Below are 13,109 nucleotides of genomic sequence, written 5' to 3' on the forward strand. Positions count from 1 at the left end.
CAGCGCTTGGTAGGCTGAAAACAGGAGGATCACTATGAGTTCAATCTGTGTAGTGAGACTTCATAGACCCTATACTAAATACATTTTTTTTTTAAAAAAAAAGGTCGTGTTTCAGATTCCTTTACCATCACGGCCTAAAGGTACATTGATTTTCCTACAAATTACTCAGTTCTATTTCTTCATGGCAGAATAGCATTCCATTGTGCATAAATATCCCACTTTTTTACCTTGCTATCTGTTGGTGGACATAAAGCTGTTATAAGATTTAGCTATTCTAAATGTGCCACCACAAACATGGTCACTGTTATATGACATCTTCAACTCAGGAAGATAACTAGAAGCAAATAGCTAGGTCAAATGGAATTTCTAATTTCAATTTTTTTAAAAAAAACTTCATTCTTAATTCCATAATGTACTACTACAGGAATGTACTACTTTACATTCCCATTGACAATGCAGAAGGATTCCTTGACCCCTCAGCCTTCCAGTTCATTATCTGACTTCTTGATGATAACCATTCTTTCTCTAGCAAGATGGAATCTTAGTGTTTTAATTTGCATTTCTCTAAAGGTCAAAGATGATGAACTTTTTTTATGTTTTAATGGTCATTTGTATTACCTTCTGAGAAATTTCTTCTCATTTAACATGTACTAGTCTAAGAATTTTATAAATCCTTAACACATTTTTATTGCACAAATATGTTACAAATCACCATTAGTCTTCCTTTTTATAGACTCTGCCAAGATGATTTAAATCTTGTCACTCTGACACTTGAGAGTCCCTATATTTAACGTTCTGTGCCACTAACATTATTTCAAATACACCTTCCTAACTACTAAACATCTTCATTTAGAGGTTTTTTTCCCTTTTAAGTGGTACCCTTTGACTATAAGAGTATATTAAGGATAAACATCATTTTTGTTTTAGTTTAGTTCTGTTCAAGTAGTTGTTAAACAGAACAGGTAAGTCTTCCAAAATAGCAAGATCTTCAAAATAGTAGATGAAGATAAACCACATCATAGAAAATGCCTATCATACTTTCCTAAGATAATTTTAATTTGAGATCACTTTTCTAGAGATGTGTGTGTGCCTGTGTGTAGATGCTTGGAGTGTTCTCTGAGAGGAGAGTCCCAAATAACACCATTGCTGCTGGAGAAAGAAAGGAACCGAAATGAGGGCATCAACTGGCAGGACTTGTCTCATCTTGGGTTTTAGTATTTGTGAAGAGCACACATACCTGGAAGCTTCCTAATTAAAAGTGTATTTTCTCATTTGGTTTTCTTAAATTCTGATCAGTGTTTCTCTACACATGTTTATTATAGTAATTCATTTTGGGAAAATCTGGCTTGATGTTCATTTATCCATACTCAGAAGATACTTTTAAAAGTAATACTTTTAAAAGTACTAATAAATTCCCCATGCCCCCATGATGCACAAAGACTCTTGCTGTTTAATAAGAATTTAAAGATTATTTCCTCAGGTATAGTGTGAATCTGAGTTTTAAAAATGTTTGATGGTTTTTATTGAGAGCTTTTATGTGGTTTTTGATAAGATATTTGCATGCCTTGTCAGAGTCTTCCTTAAACTCTTAATTACAGTAAGTTCCTAAAATGTTTGTCATTCAAATCTTTGCAGCTAGCTCCTTCTTAAACAAATAGTCAATGCAAAACACAAAAAGATAAATCCTATTTCTTGTTAGGACTATGTTTCCTTCAAGCTGTTCTATAGGCTGAGGCATCTCTGTTCAGACTTGTTGAACTAGTTTCATTTCAACTACTTGTAATTTGTTTCCGTATTTCTTATAGTGGTAGATCTCTACGACAGCTAGAGATGTCATAAGGTTGACTGGAAGGTTGAGTTCAGTGGGTGCAGACCTTCAGGATCATATTCCTCTTATCGATGATGTATCGGTAAGTTAATTCTCATTTGTCAATGTCTTGTTTGCTCACTGTCAGTGGTAGGTGCTTCGTGGCAGACTGTTGATGTAGTGTCCTCAGTGGATTCAGTCAGCTTGTGACAGTTCTGGAGCTTTTATTGCAGTCTGGATTAATTAACCTCTGTGTTTGAAATCAGTTTGTTTTATATAAAAAAATTTCTTACAAGCTTTATTCATGTTGCCATGTTCAATAGTTAGTAGTTGGGATTTTAGAAGGTAATGAAAACTTGCATTGTCTGGTATCCTGATTGATTCTGAGACAAGAAAGTTATCATTTGTACTAGAACAAGCATCCCTTTGTCAAATTTGCATTCTCTCTCCCCTCCCCTTTAGCTATTTTCCTACTGCATCGTGGGCAGGCCTTGTGCACTAATGTGGATCAGGTCAATACCTGCAGAAATACTTGTCTCCACGTAGAAGACCCCTGCTGCCTGCAGAGAGGATGAGGACACAGGAGGTCAAAATTGAGAAAACTTGTTTCCAATTTTCCTGTTAAATATTGAAGAAAGAGGGAACATAAATTGTTTGGATTTTTCCCTAAAATGAGTTTTCTCATGTATAGAGGAAAAAATACATTTCTTGGTATAACCTCATGCATAATAATAGTGATTTTGAGCAACCATATGTCACCACTGTTTACATTTATATCATTTATACTGTTTTCTAAATGGTTTAACTCATTTTCTTTCACTGAAGCACTAAACAGCCCTGTGAATTCAGTAGAACAGGTATCACTAACACCCAAGCCTACAGAGCAGTCAGATGCCAGGAGCACAGCTCTAGTGCCCGAGTCTTCAACTCCTTAAAGTCCTGTCTTACTGTTGCCTGCTGCCTCTTTGGTGGCAGAAACACCAGCCAGGGAGTTTCAGAGATGAGACCTGGAAACAAATTTGGCCACTAAATTAAGGAACATCTGTGGACTTCCACATCACACAGTACCCTCCTGTTGGTACTGCGAGAGTGTGTGGTACCTGTCAGATGGTCGCTGAGGTGTAGGATCTTCAGGGCTTCCCACAGAATCAGTACTGCATAAACATTTACTAAACAGAGGAATGAGCAAATATCCAGCATCAGTGTTTGATTCTTTATTAAAACACACTGTATTTGAGAATCTATACCCCAAGTTTATGGAAATCATGATTTGCAAAAAGAAGACCTCCAACTGCTCATAAATCTATTCTTTTTGAAATACTAAGATTAATAATGATAGGCAGGAAAAACACTTTTCTAATGACTACTGTGTACTTATGGAAATTTTTTCAGCTTAAGAAAAATAAATTATAGGAGTGGGCAGGTGAGGGGTGCTCTGGACAGCATAAGCACAGGATCCTAAAGGAGGCAATGGGTGACACTGAATGACCCAGTTTCTTGAAGCCAAGGTCAGGAAACACTACTGTAGAATCTTTGATGTGTGTGAGATGGGAGGTCAAACTTCTAGGCTAGTAGAAGGACTGAGGAAAAGCAAGTGCCAATAAATACGAGGCATCCTAAGTCTCACTGACACTCTCAAACGCATTCTACAGTAACCTCACTGTTCCTATTTCTCTATTTATAAGAAGCACAGTGTGGAAGCTGTGTTGAAACTTCTTCATCTCACTTGTACTACTGTGGATCATGCTCTCCTTGTGTTCTGTGACCTTCTTCTCTGGTACATGTTGGTTTTAGGTAGCAACGTATGTGGGACTACCCCAAATATGTTCTAAAACACTAGTTACTAGTTAATAAACTACTTACTAATTTATCAGTTGAATATTACCCATTTCTTAATTTTCAATAAATTTATAGTGTCCATTATGTGACACATATATTAATTAATTCTACTTTATAGATGAAGAAAGCAATTAGCCCTACATCACATGTTAAGGAGAAGAGCTGGAATTTAAACCTGGCAGGGAAGTCAAAACTTGAGATTAACTAACCAGCCAGTCTTGGTTTTTCTTTCTTTCTTCTTTTTTTAAATAATTTTTGAGAGCAACAAAACATCTCTTTAATTCAAAATTTGAGTAAAATTTCCACTGAGCTAGTCATACTGTAGGTTTCTCTCTATAGTCAGTAGATTGCATTCATATCATTGAGATATCTTTTATTTTGTTTTGCTTTATTTTGTTTTGCAACAAGTTTTTGCCATGTAGTTCAGGCTAGCTTTGAGCTCAGAATCCTGCCTCAGTCTGCAGAGTGCTGATGCTACAGGTGGAAACTACTACACCTGCTTATCAGTGAGTTTTAAAGGCAAATTTGAAACATCCTCTTCTTGATTGTACTTCTCTTTGCTAATTGTCTGGAATATATTGAATAATATTTAGTAGCTACAAGAAGGAGAATGGCAGAGACATCAATAAGTACCTGAAAACTAAAATTATAAGAAATTACAATCAGATTAATATCTAGCTCCATGGTGGATAGTGATTTACTTGTAATTATTGTAAAAACAGATATCTTTTGTTATCTATTTTCTAAATGTGAATCATTTCGTATTTATTATCTTATTTATTCTTTGTAATTCTGTTTAAGTAAGGCCCATTTTTACTGGTGGAGGAAGGAAAAGTTGTCCCAGTTGCTTTTTACAAGAAAGTTGTCTACACATTTCTAGCCCCAAACATTAATAAAGATGTTTCCGAAATGTCTTGAGCAATGGCAGGAAACTGACCCGCTGATGGTACACAAACAATATGAGCAACATTTGAGCAGTAGCCTACTGACGTCTCTCATGCTCTGTATCTGGTCACAAACAGGACAGTAGCCTTGGAGTCCAGTGGGCAAGGACGTCTCTGTCCTCGGATCTGCAACTGTGCTGTTTTTCCTGTTTGAACTTCTGGTTCCTGATTAACAAAATGTCACCAATAAGGAAGTCCTACATGCTGTGGCACCAATTACATGACACCACCTCCATGGAAATTCCCAGCCCAGATGTACGTGTTGGAGTCCTTCACGTGCCCATCTGTGCTTCCTACATCTGGGCAGTAGTTGTTATCACCATTTTACAAGGGAGAAAGCTGAAGTTCAGACAAGTTTCTCAAATTGTAAGAAGTCACAGCCAGGATCAAAAGCCAGAGTCTTCTGACCCTAAAAAGAAGGTTCCTACTTGCCTACCGGAACCCTAATAGAAAAATCATACCAGGCAAATAGAGAATGAGAAGACATTTAAAAAGTAATTCTCTTAATTGTTAACCAAATGAAAACTTATTGTTTGTGCTGTTTCTCAACATTTACAGAAAATAAGATTACAATATTTCATCAGTTTCAATCCAATAGGAGATTTAGACAAAATATTAAATGCTGTACCTTGAATTGCATATGGTAGGGAACGTGTCTAATTCCTTCTACCTTTCTGCATCCAGTCTGATGTCCAAAACATAAAATAATACAGGTGTGTGGGTACATGGATACGTAAGTGAAAGAACAAAGGAAGAACAAAAAATTTCAGAATAACTAACTCCCTAGAAGTAATTTGCATGCATTAGGCTTAACTTTCAATTTGATACCTCCCTTATAAACTTTAATAGGTGAGATGACAACTTATGCTGAAATGTGTTAAGGCAAAACACACACACACACACACACACACACACACACACACACACAGCAAATTTGGGTATAACTTTGTTGAGAAAAATAGATGCTTTCTGTGATAATTTTTTTTCAATCCCTGTTTACCAGTCATTGATTTCCTTATATTATTCTTGCTAAATACTATTTTCCTCTGATTGTTGTTCTGAACAACAGCGGAGCTCACTGCTACTGATTAAAGGTCCTTAGAGATGTCCTGGGTGCTTCCTGGTTCCTACCTCTCTGAGCTTCTTTCTGGGAAGCAATTCCAAGATGTCATTAGAATCCAACATCTCACCGGTACCAAAATTATGTACAACATATATCCTCATGCGGCAAGAGTAATTTTCTCTGCATAGGTGATTTCTGTTAAGTGTGTAATAATAACATAAAAAGATTCATAACAGCTTTCATTGATTTATTTTTCACTATATGTGATCATTTTATACATATTAATGGATTCAATCCTATGAGATAGAGATTAATTTCATTTCCATTTTACAGATGGGGGAAGCAAGACATAGAAATATCAAGGGCTTGCCTCACATAGCAGAGCCAGTACGTGGCCGGGCTAGGATTTGGACTTAATTAGAGTGGCCTGAGGGATTTGGCTCTTACGATATGTTGCAATATCCTATGGTAATTAGAAGTCAGTTCAACCACTTTTAACTTTTTTATTTATTTTTAACTCATTATTGATTTTATTGAAATTCTATAATAATTATATAACAAGTTAAAAATTGTAGACAAATAGTGAAATGTGAAAGATATGAGTAGACAGAATTATAGAAAAATATTTCTGAAATGAATACATAACATGAGATTAATAATAGATTGCACATTGTAAAAAATTATTTACAAACTTAAATGAATATAATAAAATTGTCTAAAATAAACACAAAGAAGAATTTACAGATCAGTCATTTAATAGTTAACTCTGTGCCAAAATCAAGAAACTTATATTCATCTAATGAGAATTCTCAAAGTAGAATAGGGTAGGCAATAAATATTTAAAGATTTAAAATTTCTGAATTTAGTTAAAATTATAGCACCACATTTCTAAGAAAAATGAACTTTTGCACAAGAAATATGAATAAAGACATACTAAGACACACAAAAAATGAAATTGTCCAAAACTGATTGTAAAGAAAAAAATCACTAAAAAAAAAGAAAGAAAAAAATTATTAATGCATACACATAGAAAAAATATTAGCTATGGAAGAACAAAATTAAATATTATCTTATTCCACATTAGAAAAAAAAGAGCAAATGGGTAAGAAACTGTAATTATTTATTCAAAGGTCTGAAAAAAAACTACCTGTCTTTATTGAATTTTATACTTAGCAAACATACCTTTGAAAACTAAAAGTAAAATGTTTTCTAGGTATACAAACTCGAAATATTCTAATACCTCCAGACTTAGCATATAAAAAATAACAAAGACCATAATCCAGAAGGCAAGAGAAGTTGCTGTATGATCTTAGGTAAAGAATAAAGAACTCTCAAAATGGTAGTTATGCAGGGCTATGTAAAATATATTTATATTAGACGAACCCATTTAAAAAGTCATTGAAGATTTTCACAAAACTGTATCAATCTTATGTCAGGTTGTATACACATTTTTTCATATGTGTATCTCTCTCTCTCTCTCTCTCTCTCTCTCTCTCTATATATATATATATATATATATATGACACATATATATATGACAAAGAAAAACTAATATAAAGTCAATGGAAATGCACTTTTTAAAATTTCTAATTCTAGGAGAAAATACCATATCATGTCTTATAAGTAGATCGTAAGTCAAAGAAACAGTATAAATCATAAAACAAAAATTAAACTTAAATAATATTCAAAAAATTAAATATTAATTCAAAATTAAATTAAATATTTCAAAATAATATTCAAAAATTAATCCAAAGTATATCTACAGCTCTATATTTTACTGTGATCTGAACAGGAACAGAGCTAAATGCTTGCTTATCTTAGGATATCACTAGAAAAGTTTGTTCGCTGAATAACGACAGGAAGCCCTACAAGGTATAAGAACCAGAAATTAATTTCACTCGGAATGGCTGGGTAAAGGCTAGACAAAAGACAGGTCTGCCAGAACGTGGAGTGAATTCAGCCCAGCAGCTCGAGGCGAGGATCAGGAGCCGCTGAGTGCGGGTCAGGATGCACCCTCCACTGTCACGAAGTACATCCGCGGGGGCCAGTGATAGGTGGCCTCAGCCCCTCTACCTCATGTTCTCCTCTGCTGGCCTCAAGCTTCCCCAACTCATGCTCCCCCCTCCCCGCTGTTTCTCCAATTTTCATCCCTGGGATCAGGGAAAGGTATTTCCTTAGATAGATAAACAATTAAAAATCTTTTCTTTCCTGGGGTTCTCAATTTTCCTTCTTTGCGATCCCAAACCTAGCTTAGCCTGAATATCTTCACTATTTTTTAGAGAAAGTTATCTTTGGTCTGCACTCGCAATGATATGTGATGCAACTCTGCATTTGTTCTCTTTGCCCTTGTCCTTTTCCTCACTGCCACTCATATCAGGGAGCTGCATACAGAAGAAATCTGATGAGTTTCCTCATTTTCTTATCAATCTCGAACAGTAAAGTACGCCGGGTAGCATCACGGGGGAACACAAGGGCCATCTCTTTGAAGTGGTTCTGCGGAAAGTGAGAGTCAGCAAAGTATCAGAAGAGATGGTGACAGAAAAGGATACAGAATGTATCCACCTGAAGAACTTCTTTTATTCCACCTCAGCAAATACTTTCTTTCAAGGGTCAACGAGGCAGTGGGTGTAGATTAGGCAATGGGATTCTATTAGTGTCCAGTGTACACAGAAAACCTGGACAGAAATCTGTCTTTACTCTCATTTGAGATCATTAAAAGTTGTTAGACTGTCAGAAAGAAGAATCCTATTTAACTGTACTTAAACTGTTTATTACTAAACCTCTTTGAATATAGGAAATGCCCCACCCTCCATTGCTTGAGGACACTGTCTAAGGAACACTGTCTTCAGGGTCTTGTATGCCATGGAGGGAGAAAATACATTTGCACTTAGAAAATAAGAATCAAAATATAGTGAACCCATTTGGCAGGATGAAAAAAGTATCAAATTTTATTTAAAATCTGTCAGTTTATAGACAGCCCCAGATATGGCCATCAATTCTTCCTATGTGCTTCTCTTCAAAACCCTTCTCCTCTCCAAATTAGCTTTCTCAGCGTTATTGAATTCCCCTCTGTAGAGGGAGAAGGATCCTCGGTTTGGGAAAATGCATGCCAATTTAAAGCCACATAGTTATACACCAGAGTACACGAAGTCACTATAAACCTTGTTTTCCTTGCAGACAAACGCTGGGCTGCTCAGTAGATCACAGCTCTTAGGAAGCAGTCTCTGGGTCTGGTAGAACTTCCCCTCAGGGGGAGTCCCAGGCTGGGACAGAAGGAGCCAAGTTTCTGCATGCCTTGCTTCCCTGGAATACATTGAGCACTTTGTAAAGTTATATGAGGAGGTAGGAAGACATGTAGGTTGTCCTGTAAGTCACACAACAATTCCTTTTATAACAGATAGTAAACTTTGAACTTCAAAAAACTGTCTTATGAAGACATTAAAATGTAACTAATCCATAAATGAGCACTTCCCTAGTAATCACACGCACCTACATTCATATAATGATAACATATCTAAAAGAAAGCAAAAAAACTCCAAAAAGAGAAACACTTTGAGGTTTTAGATAAAATGGTACAGGATATGTGGCCAAAGGTGGAGCAACTGGGGTAGCTGCCTTTCTGGGAAGACTCCTAGGAAAACAAGAATCCCTGTGGTGAGGACATCACAATGTCTTTGCTTATCTCATTTTTTAACTCACATATATGAAAATCAGGAGTACGTGAACATTGCGATGTAGATTGTTAACAATTTATACTGCTCTCCATACTTCAAATGTGTCTCCTTTAGTTTGCAAGACTGAAGAAAATAAAGCAATAAAAATCCTTTAATTATCACCAATTTTCTTTTACAACATCTTGGAAAGTAGGCTGGAGAAATAATTCAGCAGTCATAAGTGCCTGCCTGGCAAGGGCAAGGTCCTAAGTTCCATCTTAGAAGAATAACATCTTAGAAAAGAAAGAATAACATCTTAGAAAAAAAATTCTATGAATATATCCTTCTCAAAACAGAAAATTAAAACTTAGTGAAGGTGTAATGGGCATGATAAATGTGATTTTATGGAGATAAAAGTTGTGTTGCTCAGGATAGTAGTCATCTGTATTTCCTTTTCCTTTAAAAGAATACTGAGAGCCAATTAACTCAGGATAGGGGATAACTTTTAGGTTTTTCACCATTTTAACTTCCAAGAATTTCCTTTGTATTACTGAAATTATCACTTGAACAAAATATCCTTTAGTCTTCTTTTTATTCTATAGCTAGCTTAGAATTGTCTTCACATGAAATAGTTCCCCATAACGCTCCCTAGCAAAATTAGAAGAATGAAATTTAACTCTCACATGCTTTTTTGAGGCAAGGTCTCACTATTTAGTTTAGGCTGGGCTTGAACTTGAGGTGTCTCACCTTCTGTCTCACCCTTATGAATGCTGGGATTACAGGCACGCTCCTCACCCTTACTTTCATGTGCTTTCTTTGAAGGCTACAGGTTTCTGTCCATCTTCATGAATGTATGTTTGTAGTGACCATAGGCAGAAATCTAAGGCCCCCAAGATAGCTACCAACTTGTGTGCGTACGCCTTCACCAGTTATTGAATCAAAGGGAATCTAGGTGTCATTGTGAGGAGATTTTAACAATGCAATTAAGATGTGAATCAGTTCACTTGAAGAGGAGGAAATTGCCTTTGGGAGTCCAACCTAGCCTGGTCATGCCTTACATGGGACTGGGCTCTATTGGGAGAGATCAGTAGTGAGAGAGATTGGATGGGAGGACAGTTCTCTATCTCTGACTTTGAAGAAAAAAGCAAAAAGAATGGACAGCATCAGGAGCTAAGAGAGCGCTTGGGCTGATGGGCAGGAAGAGAATAGTGACCTCAATGTGGCTCCAGAGAGATGAGTTCTGCCTGATACTTGAGTGAGCTTGGAAAGGATCATGAGTATAAGATAAGTGGCCCCAAGCAAACATTTGATTTCAGATGTGTGAGGTCTAGCCATGTACAGAACAGTGAACCCACAAACTAGTATGGCCATAAGCTGCTGAGTTTATAATAATACGCTATAACACAAGCAAAAGGTTATATCCCTATGTTTATTTTATGGATGCAAATAAAACAGAAAAAGGAAGCAACTCCACTCATAGTCTAGACATCCAGTATTTTACTAAAAGTACTACTTCTTTTGAAGTCTGAAGTGATATCAGGCAAATGATTAGTATAACTTATCCAGAAGAGCAGTGTGATGGTGCATTTCACCTTCAAGTATTGTTTATGTTGATAAAAGTTGGGAGTAAATTCAAAGATCATTCATGCAGAATTAATTAGCTACACATTTAACCTGTGCCTTCTGCTGTGATTGTGGTATGACATTGTGTGTTGCATGGACTATGTTTCCCAGCGCTTTTCTCCAAAGAACAAATACTCTAAATGACAACTTTTACCCTTGTTTGTTGGACACCAATCCCCAGGTGTTTGCAGCTCCTCTTGGGGCTTTGTGAATGTCACTTCCATGCACTTGAACAGTGTATCAGCAGGTATTGGACCTTGTGGTCCCATTGCTCGGTCTGCAACCTTATGGTTTCTCTATGACTAGGCAGATAAGAGCAAGCCCTCATCTGTTTTTTTTCCATTTTCTCTATTTATAATTATACCATGGCCCCAAAATAAACTTTAAAGCTTGTAAATACTCTAATTTTTCTCCTGTGGTCCTTTTTGTTTTCCAATAACTTGGTGCCATGCTGATAGGAATTGCTGAAAAAAAAATGAAGAGTCCAAAAATTCAGTAGATGTGAGTGAATACATAAATAATAAATGCTATCAGAGAACTCAATTACAGTACACTGAAAGTCAATCTGACGCTGAGAATAAATGGGTGCTCTAAAAGTTAGAAGACTTAAGCTTGAGAAGACTACAGGTTCTACTGTGTACATGGGAGAAATCCCTTTATGTGTTCTGAGTATTTCTTTATTTGGAGGGTGATTACATTGTGCTGAACAGTCTCTAAGATTCATTTAACTTCTCAGTTTCAATTTCAAGCCACTGCAGTCTGTTTGCTGCTATATTTGAGGATATCAGATCTTGTCCACCATAGGGCACTTGCGCAAGTTCTCCACGTCTCCAGATCTCTTTTTTTTAATCAGTTAGAGCTCACAGGACTAATATTTTCCATACCAAATAGAGTTCAGTCCTCTCAAGCCCCATTGTATTTACTGGATAAAATTACTAATTATGCCCAAAGAAAGCATGGGTTTTATATTCAAAAGAGGGCTTTTAAAAAATTAAATAAATAAATAAATAAAAAGAGGCCTTTTTTATGCATCAACCAATATTGCGTGAAAGTTCATTTAGCACAAAACATTGCAATAAATCCTGTTAAGTGGAATATGAAAAAGAAATACATTTTGCTCCCAAACAATTTTACTTACTAATATATACAAATAAAATGATAAATTAATAAGGTATGCAAAAAACTTCACTATGCCTGCAAGTTACAGAGATGGGGCAACAGAATAATGTGAGCTGAGCCCGCCCAGGCTGCTTGACTCTTAAATCATGCATCTTCTCTCTCATCTTCTGTTATTTCATATGAAAGGTTGATGCAGGACCTACATGACTCTTAGTGTTTAGTGGTAAAAGTAAGCAACACCAACCTAGCCCTTTCAGAAGCCCCATCTAGCTGTAGAACATTCATGCAAACAAGTACTTGGTACAATGGGATGGGCACAATTGTTGATCACAAGATGCACAAAAGAGAAAAAAGTAGCATGTGTTTTCCTCCAGAATTGTAAAAATTTCTTCATTTCCTGATAGGATGCAATACAAAGTACAAAGTACCACATTTGAAGTTTTCTTGATAAATGAATTTAACCAATCTGTTCAACACCTTTCATCTAAATTCCAGCTTGCAAGAAATAAGGGAGATGGAAGAACAAGTTAACTGACACCACAGAAAAGCATTCATGGGGCTAGAGAGATGGCTCAGTAGAATAAGCGCTTGCCTGGCAAGCACAAGGGCCTGAGTTCAATCCCTCATTCTGAAAGAAGAAAGAAAGAAAGAAAGAAAGAAAGAAAGAAAGAAAGAAAGAAAGAAAGAAAGAAAGAAAGAAAGAAAGAAAGAAAGACATTCAATCAGTTCCAGAAGGAGAGGCATTCCAAAGAACTACTAGTTCTGCAACCTTTCCAATAAGCAAAAGTCATTAAAAATTTTAAAGGAATTAGTTTCTTTTTGATGGAAAGTGTCCTAAAAAATCTGAAGATAAATTGAGTACTAGAAGATACTGGAAAATTACTAAATTTTAGGGGTGCTAATGATGTACTTGTTACATTGGAAACATCCTAATTGATCTGGTGAAAAGTCACAATATCTTATTTCAAATTATAATACAGGCTGGGGAGATGGTTCAGTAGAATAAGCGCTTCCCTGGCAAGCACAAGGGCTTGAGTTCAATCCCCGGTTCCGCAAAAAAT

General features: G+C 36.1%; 1 protein-coding gene across 1 annotated transcript in view; it reads left to right on the forward strand.

The window, feature by feature from the left end:
• The first annotated feature begins 1,845 nt into the window (after positions 1 to 1,845).
• The window catches only part of Tmprss11a (transmembrane serine protease 11A), a 49,397-nt gene continuing 38,133 nt past the window's right edge, over positions 1,846 to 13,109 (forward strand). The window contains exon 1 of the mRNA XM_004644081.2: positions 1,846 to 1,910. Within this exon, the coding sequence (XP_004644138.2) occupies positions 1,900 to 1,910 (11 nt within the window). The 5' untranslated portion in view covers positions 1,846 to 1,899. The remainder of the gene's footprint in view (positions 1,911 to 13,109) is intronic.

This window comes from Octodon degus, unplaced genomic scaffold (genome assembly GCF_000260255.1).
Source record: "Octodon degus isolate 3935 unplaced genomic scaffold, OctDeg1.0 scaffold00191, whole genome shotgun sequence".
NCBI classification, from domain to species: Eukaryota; Metazoa; Chordata; class Mammalia; order Rodentia; family Octodontidae; genus Octodon; species Octodon degus.